The 18,111-nt window shown below is 39.7% G+C and overlaps 1 protein-coding gene across 29 annotated transcripts in view; it reads right to left on the bottom strand.

Annotated features, from left to right (window-relative positions):
• Window positions 1-336: 336 nt before the first annotated feature.
• Window positions 337-18,111, bottom strand: part of HERC4 (HECT and RLD domain containing E3 ubiquitin protein ligase 4) — a 154,157-nt gene continuing 136,382 nt past the window's right edge. For 20 of the 29 annotated variants that reach the window (XR_012417885.1, XR_012417886.1, XR_012417887.1 and 17 more), the window contains 4 exons: window positions 15,410-15,492; window positions 11,503-11,686; window positions 3,488-3,590; window positions 337-1,574 (listed from right to left, as the gene is read on the bottom strand). Coding sequence is in view for 17 of the 29 variants with exons in the window: in XM_074001988.1 (XP_073858089.1) it covers window positions 1,366-1,574; window positions 3,488-3,590; window positions 11,503-11,686; window positions 15,410-15,492 (579 nt within the window). In the remaining 12 variants the exon portion in view is untranslated. Of the gene's footprint in view, window positions 1,575-3,487; window positions 3,591-11,502; window positions 11,687-15,409; window positions 15,493-18,111 lie in introns of those variants that run through there. The other 9 variants (XR_012417888.1, XR_012417882.1, XR_012417891.1 and 6 more) reach the window with 3 other exon arrangements.

Raw genomic sequence — 18,111 nt, 5'->3', positions numbered from 1 at the left:
TGACCTACTGAAAAGTACAAGTCCACAACCCCTCATCCAACCCCTTGGGCTTATTTGCATTTTGGAATTACGAATTTTAAAGAATTTTTTAAAGCACCCACAGGGGTCATAGTCTTATTTAGTGAATACCATAAATAGCTTCAACAATTCAGATCAGGTTTTTCTGCAAAGTGAGAGATGACAATATTTTCAGTTTTTTTAGATTTTAGAATTACAGGTTAAGAGACTGCGGACCTCTATAAATTCGTATGGGAATAGAAAGCAATCTGAAATTTAAGAGACCTTCCCTGAGCCATCCCTCTTTTTGAAAAATTTTGACTCTTATATGAGAACCACTGAAAGTTTAAATATTAAAACAATAAATCTTTATTAAACAGTTTTCACGGCATTTTAAAATAAATTTAAAAAATAAATATTTGCATTCTAGCAGAAAGTCACAGGTATTGCATCAACTCACTTTTACAATTTAATGGCATGAGATAACTAAGCATCAGCACCATAAAACCGTTAAGATTTGTTTCTTAAATTCAAGGAAATAGCTCTAAAGCCCTGCAGCATCAATACTTTTGAAAGCTATAACCCAGTGATTGGTGCTCATAGTAGCCAATGTTTCTTTCTATTACTGGCAACTGTGGAGACAGAGTTCTTCCAGTACTAAATATTAATAAGTTCTCTGATCAACAATCCCCCATCTATCAGCATGTCATGTCAGGATTCACAAAAGAGAAAAGAACTGCAGGTTATGTAGTATATTCCCTATTTGTGATTTAGGTTTGCACAAAGACATTCTAGCAAAAAAAAGATCGTGTTTCCACCATGCTACCTTTTTTTTCTTTTTATAGAGTTTCAGAGTAAGATTTAAATCATAATTTTTAACCTCTAAAAGTCTGCTCAAGTTCAATTACAACCATAGAAACTGTACTGGTATCAGAACATAACTATTTTATTACAAAACTTAACATTATTTACAAAATGAAAAAATAATGAAATGACTATTGCAGGCCAAAGTTAAAGGTTTTTCACTCAATGATTGAAGAAAAATTAAGCAATATTTCCATGCACTCACACCAGATCATTTCTGAAATATGCAAACTCTTAAAACTCATGTTAGTAGAACTTTAATGTATTCACAATACTTGTTATGTTTATTGGAAGATGGTCAAAAAAATCCATGGTTCTGTACAATAATATTAACAGTTTGTTCATTTTCCTTTAATGTTTTGACTTCCATGAACACTCGTAGATTGAACATTCTGCAAGTAAGAATTATAATAGTACCTCTGTCACCTTGCTGAATTCATCACCACAAGAAAAACACAAATAGTTTAATGCTTTTGCACTAAACTGAATAGTTGAACTCCAAAGTTATATTAAACTGAAGCCTTCATTGTGATCAATAGCTTGGATCAGTTTAGAGCGTAGAGTTTCTTTATCTGTATATTTTGGAAGATCCAGAAGATTAAAACAAGTATGGGAAACTGGGAGATATTCCTCACCACCTCCTGTTGACTGGATGACTAGTTTCAGACTCTTCATACCAAGAATAGGAATGCGATCACTACCTGTCAAAAATACTGCCAAGAAAGAAACCATTCAGTCAACCACTTCAAAACAAAAAGTAGCAAGTCATATTTTGTACAGTCACTACAGCAGAGCTTCACATTAACATCTGCTCTAATGTGTTAACTTACTCCCTAATTTGTGGAAGACAAGTTTTTTGAGACACATTCTAATTGCTCATTCACAATATTTTTTCTTTAAAAGTATAATCTTAATACTGGCACAAAGGAAGTGCTTAATACATGTTTGATAAGTATTGTCATTGCCAAAACATTTTGAGAGCCCTTTTTTGGAAAAAGCCATTTAGAACTAGTTGACAAACCAAATAAAAATGCAGTTTTGATTATGATTTCTTTTTCTATTTGCTTCATTTCTGTTTTTTTTTTTTTTAAATCAGAAATTTATAATGGGCAGCCAAAATTCAAATCATTCTTTTTTTTTTTTTTGAGACGAGCCTTGCTCAGTTGCCTAGGCTGGAGTGCAGCCTCGACTGCCTGGGCTCGAGCAATCCTCTCACCTCGGCTTCTGGAGTAGCTGGGAGCATAGGTGCGTGTCACCAAGCCCAGGGCTAATTTTTGTAGAGATGAGGTTTTGCCATGTTGCCCAGGCTCAAAACACTCTTAAAGAGTAATGATTTCTCATCCTTATGACATGCAGAAGAATTTGACCAAGATTCTCGGAGAGATTGCTAAAACATTCTTGGCAACAGCAGGAGTATCAAAGGAAATGTCACTGATTTGGACACATAAATTCTGACAACTTTAAAAATAAGCCAAATTTCAATTAGAATACAGACTTTAACAGAAGAAAGATACTCAGGCATCAGTTATAAATGAGGGAACTAAAGCCTGAAAAAGCTTTATTTTATATAGAAATTGCCAAAGTTTTAGTCTTGAAGCAAAAAGAAAATGAAGACCAAACAGAGAAAAGAGCAATACAGTTGGCCCTCCGTATCTGTGAATTGTGTATCCATGGATTCAACCAACTGCAAATGGAAAATATTTTCAAAAAATGGCTGCTTGTGACTGCACTGAGTATGTCAACTTTTTTTCTTCACACTGGTCCCTCAACAACACAGTATAACAACTATTTACATAGCATTTACTTTGTATGAGGTATTAATACAGGTATATTCATGTGTCAATGAGGAGGGTATGTTCTGGGAAATGCATCATTAGGCAATTTCATTGTGTAAATATCATATATTTACACAACCTAGACAGTACAGTCTACTACACACCTAGGTTACGTGATACAGTCCTACTGCTCCCAGGCTACAAACCTGTACAGCATGGTACTGTACTGATTTCTGTAGGTAACTGTAACATAACAGTAGGTATCTGTGTATCTAAACACAGTAAAGGTACAGTAGGTTATTATAAGGTATTATAATCTTAAGGGACCACTATCATATATGTGGTCTCTCGTTCACTGAAAAGTCATCATGTGGCACATGACTAATCTAGAGATGACTGAAAGTATAAGGATGTGCATAGGTTATATGCAAATACAATGCCAATTTATATAAGAAACTTGAGCGTATATTGGATTTGGGTATCCTTGGCAGGGAGGTCTTGGAACCAATCCCCCAATGTATGCCAAAGGATGACTATACTCCAGAGATCTTTTTAGAAATCTAAAAGGAGTTCTACAATCCTAGTTTATTGTAACCAGTTTATTGTAACTGTAACATAGCTATAGTTTGCTTTCATTTCCAAGTTAGCTTCTGTTTTACTTCATAGAATGAATCACTGCTATTTTGGAGGCAAACTGAATTTAGCCTTTGAAATAAGAAAATACATGTACTGAAGAGTGCAGATCAGTTCTTTTTCAAAAAAATTACTTGAAGATTAAAAACAGGACTTTGGAATAATACCATAATTAGATTCCAGACTCATAAAGTACACAACTAATTAGAAATACTTACACAGAAACTGCTGCTTCTTTTCCAATGGTAATTCATGAAATACTTCCCAAAAAATTTTTATCGTAGGATGTTCTGCCCAATATTCCCCTTTGTATTCTGTATTCTAAAAACAACATAATCTTTTATTAGTATGAAGGGACACACTGGCTAATATATTAGCACATAAAGCTAACATGGTCCAGGAGTTTGAAACTCGTGCAATTCAGTGGATTGCCCACTGTTTCCTGGACATTTACAATTTGAAGTTATTAGTTCCAGGTGAAGAAGAAATACGTAAGAATCACCAGAAATCTTTCCCAGCACTTCAAATAACATGATAGGATCATACTATCATCTTCAAAAGTAAAATAAAGAGAAACTAGAATTACTAAAATAATGTTGTAGGACCATTAAAAGTTTGACATGGAATTATCTGTGATAATCAGAAAATTTCCTTTTTCTGTATTCATGAACAGAAGTCAAACATTAAAATTTATCTCTCCTTTTAAAAATATGGTACTAAGTGACACTAAAAATTTTCTGAGGTAGTTTACAAGATGGCCACCAGTGAGCACTGCCTCCTGGTATTCATGCCCGTGTGTAATAAGGACATTGTGAATATAAGGAACGTATGACTTCTGAGACTAAATCATAAAAAAAACCTCTATGGCTGGGCACGGTGGCTCACTCCTGTAATCCCAGCACTTTGGGAGGTGGAGGCGGGCGGATCACAAGGTCAGGAGATCAAGACCATCCTGGCTAATACAGTGAAACCCTGTCTCTACTAAAAATACAAAAAAAAGTTAGCCAGACGTGGTAGTCTGCGCCTGTTGTGCCAGCTGCTGGGGAGGCTGAGGCGGGACAATGGCGTGAACCCAGGAGGCAGAGCTTGCAGTGAGCCGAGATCGCACCACTGCACTCCAGCCTGGGTGACAGAGCAAGACTCCGTCTCAAACAAACAAAACAAACAAACAAAAACCTCTATGGCTTCAGCCCTTCTTCTGGTTCACTCACTCTGGGGGGAACCAGTTGTCATTTTATGAGGATATTCAAACATCCCTATATGAAGAGAAGTACTCATGGTATTATACTGAGGTCCCTGCCAACAGTCAGGTGAGTAAGCCACCTTGGAAGTGAATCTCTATCCTTAACCATGCTTTTAGACGACTACAGCGCCAGCCAATATTTTGACTGCAACTTCATGAGGGAACCTTGAGCCCAAACTACTCAGCTAAGCCACTCCTGAATTCCTGACCCACAGAAACTATAAAACAACAAAGTTTCATTGTTATTTTGAAGCCAATAAGTTTTGAGGTAATTTGAAGCCAGTAAGTTTTGGGGTAATATATCTCCCCTTTCAAAAATATTAGTACTGGCCAGGCGTGGTGGCTCACACCTGTAATCCCAGCACTTTGGGAGGCCGAGGCAGGTGGATCACTTGAGGTCAGGAGCTCCAGACCAGCCTGGCCAACATGGTGAAACCCCATCTCTACTAAAAATACAAAAATTAGCTGGGCGTGGTGGCACATGCCTGTAATCCCAGCTACGTGGGGGAGGCTGAGGCAGGAGAACTGCTTGAACCCGGGAGGCAGAGGTTGTAGTGAGCCGAGACTGCGCCACTGCACTCCAGCCTGGTCAACAAGAGCGAAATTCCATCCCCACTGCCCCCCACCCAAAAAAAAATTAGTACTAAGAGAGAAGGTGGTAGGAAGCAGAGAGGAAATAGTTTATATTGTGAACTGTTCTTATCCAGCCACAATTGGCCTTAACTTTCAGTTCTTCAGATGCATCAGGTCCTTTGGACGTACTGTTTCCTCAGCCTACACCACTCAGACACATCCTTTCTTCTTTGGTCATCAGGCTAATTTTTACTCTTTTAGGGCTCAGATTAAATGCCATCTAATTCATTCATTGATTGATCCAACAAATATGAGTTTTAGTCAATGTTTTTGGCCCTGGGAAAACCTCAGTGAACAGAATCCTCACTTAGCCTTGCGGAGCTTACTATCTAGTGAGAGGCGTTCCCAGATTCATCTAGCCTAGATTAGGTTCCTCCTTATGTACCACTCACTAAATTCTTTTTCATTGTATTCATCAAAACTGTGTATAAAGCATTTAATTTCTAGCTCCCTTATTAGGGCAAAGACCATGTCTCTATCTTATTTCCTGCCCCCTCCTCAATCTCTTGCATAGTTTCAGTTGCACATTATCAGGCATACAGTAGAGACTCAATAAATACTTGCTACTGGGCCTCTTGAATTTTGGACTCTCCTTATTTGTAGCCATGATTTATCTTAATCACTGAACTCTCAATAATTCAGATCTGCAAAATATTTGCTGTTAATTGCAAGCAAGTTTGAAGAAAACGGCTTTAATTCTAGCACTCAATTTATTAAACTGTGGGCATGTTAGTGGGGAAGGAAAAGAGGATGGCTAAAATTTTTTTTTTTTTCCTTTTAAATCTCTAAATGGTTTGGTAAAAATGTGCACACATGTCCTGGTCAAGAAAGAACATTTAAAGCTCCAAATCATAATCACTAAAATTGTAATGAATCAGATATACGACAGAAGAAATCAAAGTGTTATAAGTATAAATACACTATAATATATATACATATATTTGAGATGGAGTCTTGCTCTGTCACCAGGCTGGAGTACAGTGGTGCAATCTTGGCTCACTGCAACCTCTCCCTCCCAGGTTCAAGCGATTCTCTTGCCTCAGCCTCCTGAGTAGCTGGGATTACAGGTACGCACCACCACACCCAGCTAATTTTCATATTTTTAGTAGAGACGGGGGTTTCACTATGTTGGCCAGGATAGTCTCGATCTTCTGACCTCATGATCCGCCTGCCTCAGCTTCCCAAAGTGCTGGGATTACAGGCGTGAGCCACCGCACCCGGACGCTACAATATACTTTTTAAGATGTCCTGTTTTAACTGAATGAACACTTACATCAATTATCACTTCAGGCAAGGTTTCAAGTACTTACTGAGTGCTCTCCTAGGTGCTGGGAATACAGCAGTGAACAAAGAGGCAAAAATTCTGCTCTCACGATACTTACATTGTGGTCGGGGGAAGGAGCAACCTAAGTAAAATGATGTCAGATCCAAAGTAGCAAAATAAAACAGCGAGGGGAGACAGGATACATGTGCAGGAGAGGGGTTTGCAATTTTAGATCAGTTATCCAGGGAAGGTCTCTGATAAGGTACAAACACGTAAAGGAAGCGAGAGCAAGAATCTTTTGGGATTATCAGGGGAAGAGAATTCCAGGCACATGGAAAAGGAAACAGAAACACCCTAAGACTGGAACGTGTCTGGAGGGTTCTAGGCTCAGCAAGGAGGTTAATAAGGCTGAGGCAGAGTGAGAGGAACGACGACAGGAGATGAAGCAAGGAGGGACAAATTGTGTAGGATCTAAAGGGTGACGAGAAGCTGTCGTATCATTTTCATTTTAAGGTGATTAGAGGTGGAGTCCATTTCCACTGGAGGACCCCTCAAAGTTAGTATCTACAGGCTTCTTCTCTTGAGCAGATCAATTTACTACCACACAGGAACCTTCAGTCTTCTTCCTGAAGGATTTACACCCAGTTACCAGCTGTGTGGCATCCTCAGTTTTACCTGGTTTCCCAAATTGTAAAGCCTCTCTCCCAAGCTGTCTTTTGCTGGGTAGAAAGGGGGACATGAATGGTCCAATTCTGTTGCCCTTAGTCCAACCCTCATCCCTGCTATTAAGGGTAACATGGTATACCAATTCTTGAGCCTTTCAGATTCTAGGATATACAATGAGTTGCCTCAGGCCAGGCGGACCATGATGTCAGGAGTTCGAGACCAGCCTGGCCAATATGGTGACACCCTGTCTCTACTAAAAAAATAAAAAAATCAGCCGGGCATAGTGGCATGCCTGTAGTTCCATACTTGGGAAGCTGAGGCAGAAGAATCGCTTGAACTTGGGAGGCGGATGTTACAGTGAGCCAAGATCGCACCACTGCACTCCAGCCTGGGTGACAGAGCGAGACTCCATCTCAAAAAAACAACAACAAAAAAGAGTTGCCTCCTGACAATCCTGTCCCTCTGGAGGCTTAGAATTCAGTTTTCCTCTGCTCTAAGTCACTCATCAATTTATCTCCTTACCTTCTGTCTTCCAAAACTATTTCTTCTCTTGTTCATTGCATTTTTATTTTTTAGTTTTTGGTGTGTATATTACCATTTTTATTCCATTTCTGTCATTCTAGTGAGATTTTTAGGAGGGAGCAGACATGTTTATTCCATAATGTTTAATTAGAAGCCCTAATTATTCTTAAAATCTTATTCCTTAAATGACTACACAATAAAACTGGCTATATACTGGTGTGTATATAGTTCTATAAGTTCTAAGCACATATGCAGATTTGTGTAACCACTGCCACAATTAGGGTACTGAACAGTCCCATCACTGTTATGCTTAGATGTCTCTTGTGCTACCTCCTCTGAAGTCAGACCCTCCCACTCAACCCCTAGTCTCTGTTCACTATAATTTTTTGTCTTTTCAAGAATGTCACATAAATGGAACCATACAGTATGCAACCATTTGAAATTGGCTTCTTTCACTCAGCATAAAGCCTCAGATTCATCCAGTTGTTGCATGTATCAACAGTGCTTTTTTTTTTTTTTTTTTTTTTTTTTTTGAGACGGAGTCTGGCTCTGTTGCCCAGGCTGGAGTGCAGTGGCCGGATCTCAGCTCACTGCAAGCCCCGCCTCCCGGGTTCACGCCATTCTCCTGCCTCAGCCTCCCGAGTAGCTGGGAGTACAGGCGCCCGCCACCTCGCCCGGCTAATTTTTTTTGTATTTTAGTAGAGACGGGGTTTCACCGTGTTAGCCAGGATGGTCTCGATCTCCTGACCTCGTGATCCGCCCGTCTCGGCCTCCCAAAGTGCTGGGATTACAGGCTTGAGCCACCGCGCCCGGCCAACAGTGCTTTTTTTTTCTTTTTTGAGACAGGGTCTTGCTTTGTTGCCTACGTCAGAGTACAGTCAGGGCTCACTGCAGCCTCTACCTCCCGGGCTCAAGGGATCCTCCCACCTCAGCCTCCGGAGTAGCTGGGACTATGGGTGCACGCCACCATAAAGGGCCAATTTTTGTATTTTTTGTAGAGAGGGGGTTTCATCATGTTGTCCAGGCTGGTCTCGAACCCCTGGGCTCAAGAGATCTGCCAACCTCAGCCTCCCAAAGTGCCAGGATTAAAGGTGTGAGACACCACGCCCAGCTGTGCATTTCTTTTTAACACTTAGTAGTTATTCTGCTGAATAGGTACACTGTAGTAGGTTCACCCATTCACCCACTGAAGGACATCTAGGTTGTTTCGTTTTTTACTCATTTGCAAATTTAAAAAAAAAAAGTATTTAAAAGTTAAGGTAAAACACACATACCATGAAGTTTACATCTTAACCATTTTAAGTGTACACTTCAGTAGCATTAACTACATTCACAAGGTTGTACCACCATCCATCTCCAGAATTCTTTTCATCTAGTAAAACTGAAACTCTGTCCCCTTTGTTTACAGATTTTTGTGTGAACATAATTTAACACCTGGGAGTAGGACTGCTAGGTCATATAGCAAATGTATGTTTAACTTTATAAGAAACCGCCACTGTTTCCAAAGTGACTGTACCATTTTGTATCCCCATCGGCAATGTACAAATGTTCATGCTTTGTGCCTATTAAGATGACTGACATAAAAAGTAGGTAAGTGGCCGGGCGCGGTGGCTCAAGCCTGTAATCCCAGCACTTTGGGAGGCCGAGACGGGTGGATCACGAGGTCAGGAGATCGAGACCATCCTGGCTAACACAATGAAACCCCGTCTCCACTAAAAATACAAAAAAAATTAGCCGGGCGTGGTGGTGGCGCCTGTAGTCCCAGCTACTCGGGAGGCTAAGGCAGGAGAATGGCGGGAACCCGGGAGGCGGAGCTTGCAGTGAGCCGAGATCGCGCCACTGCACTCCAGCCTGGGCGACAGAGCGAGACTCCGCCTCAAAAAAAAAAAAAAAAAAAAAGTAGGTAAGTGCTAGCTCTACTTTTTTATGTTAGTCATCTTATTAGGTATACAGTATCTAATTATAAATGCATAAATCAGAGGATGGTACATTATAAAGATAGAAAATCAGCAGATTAACTTCGTATATATCTTCCTCAAAGCTGATCTAACCTTGCACTTTCTGTCACTCTGCCTCCTGGGTTCAGGTGATTCTTGTGTCTCAGCCTCCCAAGTAGCTGGTATTACAGGAGTGCGCTACCACACCTGGCTAATTTTTGTATTTTTAGTAGAGATGGGGTTTCACCATGTTGGCCAGGCTGGTCTCCAACTCCTGGCCTCAAGGGATCTGCCCGCCTCAGCCTCCCAAATTGCTAGGATTACAGGTGTGAGACACCATGCCTAGCTTAACTTAGCACTTTCTCTTTTTTTTGAGATGGAGTCTTGCTCTGTTGACTGGGCTGGGGTGCAATGGCACGATCTTGGCTCACTGCAACCTCTGCTTCCCAGGTTCAAGCGATTCTCCTGCCTCAGCCTCCCGAGTAGTTGGCACTACAGGCGTGCAAGACTATGCCCAAATTTTTGTATATTTAGTAGAGATGGGGTTTCACTATGTTGGTTGGCCAGGATGGTCTTGATCTCTTGACCTCGTGATCTGCCCACCTCGGCCTCCCAAAGTGCTGGCATTACAGGCATGAGCCACTGCACCCGGGTAGCACTTTCTATTAAATGTTTATCAGAATCAATATTTGATAATTACTCTGCTAAAAAATGTAACACTGAGACTAATCAGAAAAAAAGGAAACAAAGATTTTTAAGCATCACAACTGCATTTCATAATGGTTTTCCTAGGACTGAGGCAGAACGAAAACCCATTCACTTTTGGCTAGGGCTTTTTGTTTTTTCGGAGAGTGCAGTGGCGTGATCTTGGCTCACTGCAACCTCCGCCTCCCAGGTTGAAGCAATTCTCCTGCCTCAGCCTCCCAAGTAGCTGGGATTACTACACCCGGCTAATTTTTGTATTTTTAGTAGAGACAGGGTTTCAACACGTTGGCAAGGCTGGCCTGGAACTCCTGATCTCAGGTGATCCACCTGCCTCAGTCTCCCAACGTGTTGGAATTACAGGTGTGAGCCACCATGCCCGGCTTGGTTAGGGCTTCTACCCAGCTGTGTCACAGATGACATTTTTCTTTTCTTGAGACAGACAGGCTCCTGCTCTGTCATCCAGGCTCGAGTGCAGTGGTATAATCATGGCTCACCGCAGCCTCAACCACCCGGGATCAAGAGATTCTCCCACCCCAGCCTCCCACAGGTAGGACCACAGGTGTTTGCTACCACATCTGGATAATTTTAAAAATTATTTTTATCTATTTTTATTTACTTAACTTTTTTTTTTTTTTTTTTGAGACAGAGCCTTGCTCTGTTGCCCAGGCTGGAGTACGGTAGCACAATCTCAGTTCACTGCAACCTCCGCCTCCCAGGTTCAAGAGATTCTCCTGCCTCAGCCTCCTGAGTAGCTGGGATTACAGGCACATGCCACCACGCCCAGCTAATTTTTGTATTTTTAGTAGAGACAGGGTTTCACCATGTAGGCCAGGTGGGTCTTGAACTCCTGACCTCAGGTGATCCACCCACTTTGGCCTCCCAAAGTCCTGGGGTTACAGATGTAAGCCACCGCGCCTGGCCTAAGTTATTTTTAGAGATGAAGTCTCGCTATGTTCCCCAGGCTGCTGTTGAACTCCTGGCCTCAAGTGATCCTCCCGCCTAAGCGCCCCGAAGTGCTGGGATTATAGGTGAGAGCCACTGTGCCTGGCCAGATGAGTTTTCTATATCAATACCACCAATTATAGTAGTGTCTAATTCATACACAGTTCAAAAATCCATTCATTGTGGGTCAAGAAGGGTAAAGTGCTTTCCTGTAAAATGGTAGTAATAAAGTGTATAAAACAAAAATAATACATAAAAAGGCAAGACTTCCACATATGAGCCTTTCCATTTAAACAATATCAGAGATTAGTTTTCCCCTACCTTTTCCAGTTCCTTCCAATCATAATTTGTATTTCCAATGACCATTGCTTGTAGTTCATTAGGCTGAAAGAGCAGAAGGACTTTTCCTCCACAGACCTTATGAAAGCCCGCATGAAAAGCATCAAATAAGGAAGCCACTGATTTATTGAATATGTAATCCACATAAGCATCAACAAACTCTTGTCTAGAAATGAAAAAGCACACATGTACAGATTATAAAAATCATTTATGAAGAATCCATAATGTAGTCATTAAAACTTCAAGTGCTCCTACAATTTCTGCTACATATATACGAAACTGAGAACGTATGAGTAGGGTTCAAACAGGACAAAACCAAACTCATTATGAAAAAAGCTATTATTCTTTCCATATAAAAATCAGCTATATCCATGAGGCATTCAGTTATTCTTAGGCTATTCCTATTGGAAAAAATGTCATTTCCTAATGGGCAGAATAATGTGAATGGCTATGAAAATAATTTTAAAATATTTACAAGTTATTGAGAATTTATATATATCAAGTCACATGCATCCCTAAAAGGAATGATCTGTTACAAACAATAGGTGATGAAAAAATAAGAGCGGGATTCAGATCATTTGACAAACTATAGCCTTCTTTTCCGTGGGTTCCAAGGAATCTGAACAACATTTACTTTAACAAATGCCTGAGAGAGGATACTAAGCATTCTTTTCGGATAATCATTAAAGAGTACAAGTGTAGTTTCTTTTCAAATGTATATCTGAATACATACACAATCACTTCTGATTCTCTTCTACCTCTTATGATACAAAAGGAAACTGTAAAGAAAAAAAGGAAGCCCCTTTAACCCCCGAATTTGAACCACGATCTTATTCAATTTGTTTTGTTTTGCTAGCCACAACATTTTATGATGCTATCTGGTCAAACAAATAATGAGAATGGGTACTAGAAGATTTCACTATTTTATATCTTCATCTTCCAAGTAATAAAGGATGATTCTGCAATAGGAATAATGGTAAACCGCCTTTCAAAACCAAATTTTCTTTCAAAACAAGGATATCTAGGACCTAAAATTTTTTCACATCATTTTAAAAACAGCTTTATTTTTATCAAAGTAAGACATATCAAGAGTTTAAAACATCAAATAGTAACAATCCTAACAGCCAACATTTACTGAGCACTACATGTGCTAAGTCTTATTCTAAGTATCTTAAAATATTGTCTCATCTAGTCCTCAAAATCATCCCATGAAATAGGTACAATTTGTCATTCCATTTAACAGAGAAGGACACTAAGGCATTGAGACATCAACTAATTTATTTAAAGTCATAAAGCTTCTAAGTAGCAGAATTAGGATTATAATCCTTTGGACCAATTCCCTGGCAACAGCCATTATTAAAGAATTGTAACAAAACAGAAGAGAATAAAGAAATTCTCTGTCCAACACTTCTTTGCCAGAAATTCCCACTATTCAAAGGCAACTATTTGTTAATTCTTTTTGCTATTCCTTCTGATATTTACATTCAAGCTTCTAACAACACAGTTCTACTGTTATTCCTTAAATTTCAATGTGGTGGTTTGGATTTATCTTTAATGTAATTGTCCCATTCACTTTCTACTCCCCTGCACATCTATTGTATTTATATAACAATTTTTGGTTCAATATTTGTTAACATTTCTATATTATTCACAGTTAAGTTGTATTCTATGGTTACCCTTTTTCCCTTAAAAAGAACTTCTATTTTCCTTAGTTTGCTAATTCATCCCCAACTTCTCCAAAAGAAATATCCATTTCCTCTAGATTCATTCAAAAATTAGGTACTATCGGTTGCATTTCTCTATTCGAGCCCTCCATCCTCTTGATCTAACCCAGGTTGTTAGCTTTCTAAATCGACACAGTTATTGATCCTTCAAAAAGAATCCTTGCTTGCGTGAATCTTGGTAGTTTGTTGTTGCTTTTTTAATCCTGTGTCTTCCTCTTTCTTGGTTTAATTCCTTGTTTTGGTAGATAGAACACATCCTCCAGTAATTTCCTGAGAAAAAGGCTTCAGAAGTAAATTCTCTGAGACTGTGCATGTATGAAAATGTTTTTAAACACTCACACACTTGATAATTTGGATACAAAATTCTAAGTTAAAAGTAATTTTTTCCTAAAATTTTGGTCTTCTAGCTTCCAGTGTTCTTTGATTCCAGAGTCTGATGTTACTAATTCTTAGGTCTGTGGGTTTTCTGGACAGTTTTAGGATCCCTTTGACTTTGAAAATTTTGAAATTTCATGTATCTTGTCATCTTGTCTTGGTATTGATCTTTTTTCCACTTCTCATGTTTTCAATCTTGAAAGGATGTCATTCATTTCTGAGAAGTTTATTTATTTTTTAAAAAATATCTTCTTTGACAGATTTCATTAATTCCATTTCTTTCAAATGAATTTTTTTTTCCTTTTTTTTTTTTTTTTTTTTTTTTTTTTTTTTTTTTTTTTGAGACGGAGTCTCGCTGTGTCGCCCGGGCTGGAGTGCAGTGGCCGGATCTCAGCTCACTGCAAGCTCCGCCTCCGGGGTTTACGCCATTCTCCTGCCTCATCCTCCCGAGTAGCTGGGACTACAGGCGCCCGCCATCTCGCCCGGCTAGTTTTTTGTATTTTTTAGTAGAGACGGGGTTTCACCGTGTTAGCCAGGATGGTCTCGATCTCCTGACCTCGTGATCCACCCGTCTCGGCCTCCCAAAGTGCTGGGATTACAGGCTTGAGCCACCGCGCCCGGCCTTTTTTTCCATTTTTAATTGTATCCATCTGGATGTCACGCATCATTCTGAGGATACTGATTTCAGTTTCCTCTGACGTTTTGTCCTTCAACCTGCAGGGTTCCTGGTTTCTTGCCATTCTTTTTGACTGTTTCGGTCTTTCCTTAAATGTCTGTTGACCTTTGGCTATCGATTAACTTTTTTTTTTTTTTTTTGAGACGGAGCCTTGCTCTGTCGCCCAGAATGGAGCACAGTGGCACGATCTCAGCTCACTGGGTTCAAGCAGTTCTTCTGCCTCAGCCTCCCAAGTAGCTGGACCTACAGGCACATGCCACCACGGCCAGCTAATTTTTTGTATTTTTAGTAAAGATGGGGTTTCACTGCTTTAGCCAGGATGGTATCATTGTCGTGACCTCATGATGTGACCGCCTCAGCCTCCCAAACTGCTGTGATTGCAGGCGTGAGTCACTGTGCCCGGCCTATGGATTTACATTTTAAATGTTAGGCAGTTTCCCCAGAAAAGGATCTACCACTATACGGTACCAAGGAGGAGGCAGCGATAGACTTTCAGCACTTAATCTCCCTGTTTTCAGTTCAGCTCCTTGCCTGTGGCAGTCTCTAGGTGTCCTCAAATCCACAGTCCAATTTCTCCAGAAGGTAAATTTCCAATTTCCTGCCCAGGCCAGAGAGGGGCAGTTGCCAGCTTCCTGGTGTGCTAAGGGAAACTAGTTTCTTTTGTTGTTGTTTTAAACCCAATGTTAGCATGGGAAACTAGTTTCTAACTGCTTCTTACAAGAGTCCTGTTTCTAGCATTTCCCCAAACACCACACATTTTCTAAAGGTATGTTTTGTTCTCAGCACCCAAACTTTCGTTTTGTGAAGTGATCCAGCTGGCTTCGTGGCTCCTCTTTTCCATCTCATGTTGCAGCTTTCTCTGGTTTGCTAAAGTTAGTTACTACTGTTTCCTGGCTTCCAAAAATGTTTGCTGCTGTCACTTCTCCCTTCTCTTTGTTTTGTTTAATGTCTTCAAGGGATTTCAGGAGGAAAAGGCAGATTATTTCCTCACTAACCACTCAAAATTAAAGTTTTATTGGAGTAAAAACTTAGCGTTGTGACACATTTTCTACACACAGAAGAAAATGTCTACTGAATCTTATTATTCCCACTGTTGCTGCTAAAATTCACTTACCGATTTTGTTTGTTAACAGCTGTGTCTGCACCATTTAGAACCAGCTCTTTGACTTCTGTTGCACCAAAGTTTTCAACTGTGATCTATTAATTTAAATTTTTAAAAAAAGTCAATGTCAGACTCAAAACTTAAGAGTATTCTAATAATCTATTATTATATCTACCTCTCATTTAATAATTAAAAAAAAACTACTAAATTTGAGATAAAATTCTGCTACCATATAGCTTATCTGAGAATTCTGCTTAAAGCCAGAACTAGAAATTTTGATCCTCTCTAGTTTGAAATCCTACCATGATTAATTACAAATTACCAAGTGTTTGGTAAGTTAATAAGGAAACTAAGCATTTGTTGTGCATAAAACTTTAGAATGGTTACTATAAAATATTAGGATGTTTTCCTTAGATGAGTGATAAAAATCCAAGTATGAGAATGCATTCAGCTTAGAAAACCACGCATTCTTCCCACATGACAACTGCTACTCCAGGGTTCCTCTACCACCCTTGTTGTAAACTTGATCACAGGCAGTTTTTCCAGTTATGTACTAATTTGGTTTATAAAAATAGTCAAGTATTTTGAAACCTTTTATTTCTTTTACTTTTCGAATTTTTCTAAAAATATTACCATGACCACTTCTGCATCTTTTCTTTTGCTATTCCTTCTTTTTTGAATATTATCCTCTTTTATGAAAACTTGCTATTTATAAAACACTATGATGGGAGTGGGATGTTAGATGAATATACTCCTGCTGTGAAGTTTACTATGTAGTAAAGGAAGAGAAATGTAACATGTAAAGAACCAATTATAATAAAATAATGCATTTATAACAGACATATGAACAAAATGTTATCAGATCATAGAGGAATGCAAACGGAATTCTAAACTAGAGGACGTGTGAAAGACCTTGAGGAAGAAATGCCATCTGAAAAGCACCTACAAGTATGGGTAGTATTTTGAAAGATTAAGAGAGTGAGATTTCAGACAGACAATATCGATTGAACAAAAAAATTAGATATTTACAATATCAAGTTTCTGAAAATGTATGGCAAGTGACTCTGAAAAAGAGGAAGGTAAGGTATATTAAAAAAAATACTGTGTGATATGACAAAACTTGGTATGAAGGGAGGGATACAATGAAAGGAAGAGAGCCAGGTTATAAATGTCTTTGACACCCATTCTAAAGCTATTATTCTACAAGCAATAAAAAGCCACTGAAAAATTTCTGAGAAAGAAATGGCAGTGGGAAGAAATGTTTGAATTACCATAGTTCTTTGAATACAGTAAGAGTTCATAAATTTGGTGACTGATAAATTAGAAATTAAACAGCTTGAAACTCAATTTTTTAGTCAACTGAGATGATGAATAAAAATTCAAGAAACTAACATGGGTATGAGTGAATCAAATGAAAAAGAGAAGCAAAATTTCATAGAAAAGAGTTTTTTAAAAAAATTTTATGGTCACCTTATTCTAACAGGAACACACTTTGGAAAATGCTTTTCTGTTGTTGTCTGGATTTGCGGAGAGCAACTTTTTTTTTTTTTTTGAGACGGAGTCTCACTCTGTCACCCAGACTGCAGTGCAATGGCGCGATCTCAGCTCACTGCAACCTCCGCCTCTCGGGTTTAAGCGATTCTCCTGCCTCAGCCTCCCGAGTAGCTGGGATTACAGGCACGTGCCATCACGCCTGGCTCATTTTTTCATTTTTAGTCTAGACGGGGTTTCACCATGTTGGCCAGGCTCGTCTCTAGCTCCTGACCTCAAGTGATCTGCCCGCGTCGGCCTCCCAAAGTGCTGGGATTACAGACGTGAGCCACCGTGCCTGGCCAGAAAATAGTCTCAAGATTTTCTTGAAAAGAATATGAACGTGCAATTTTTTCTGGGCAAATTTCATGACAGCAGAATATGGCATCTTTCGTCAGCTCTGACAAAACCATAAAGATAACTGTTGTGTATGTGGCAGGGTGGCAAACAAATATACAAATAAAAAATTTTTTAAATAAAAAGAGGCCGGGTGCTGTGGCTCACGCCTGTAATCCCAGCACTTTGGAAGGCCAATGGGGGCATATCACAAGGTCAAGAGATTGAGACCATCCTGGCCAACATGGTGAAATCCCATCTCTACTAAAAATACAAAAATTAGCTGGGCATGGTGGTGCACGCCTGTAGTCCCAGCTACTCAGCAGGCTGAGGCAGGAGAATTGCTTGAACCTGGGAGGTGGAGGTTGCAATGAGCTGAGATCGTACCACTGCATTTCAGCCTGGGCAGAGCAAGACTTTGTCTCAAAAAAAAAAAAAAAGAAAAAGAAAAACTGAAGGTTTTACAATTTTTCCAAGAGTCTAATTTATAATATTCAAATTGTTCCCTTCTGGAGTGCCTCATCATAATCCTTACGAATTTTCTCTTATTTAATTGCCAACTAGTCTACTTCTGCCATATCCTCATCTATAAATGGCTTTGCCTGTGACTGGATCAGTTATTTAACATCCCTTTCAGCCAGGTGCAGTGGCTCACACCTGTAATCCCAGCACTTTGGGAGGCCAAGGCGGGTGGATCACAAGGTCAGGAGTTCGAGACCAGCCTGGCCGAGGTGGTGAAACCCTGTCTGTACTAAAAACACAAAAATTAGCTGAGCGTGGTGGCGAGCACGTAATCCCAGCTACTCAGGAGGCTGAGGCAGGAGAATCGCTTGAACCTGGGAGGAAAG

This window comes from Macaca fascicularis, chromosome 9 (assembly GCF_037993035.2).
Source record: "Macaca fascicularis isolate 582-1 chromosome 9, T2T-MFA8v1.1".
NCBI lineage: Eukaryota > Metazoa > Chordata > Mammalia > Primates > Cercopithecidae > Macaca > Macaca fascicularis.
Note: the sequence above shows the minus strand (reverse complement) of the source record. Positions and strands in the feature narration are given on the sequence as shown.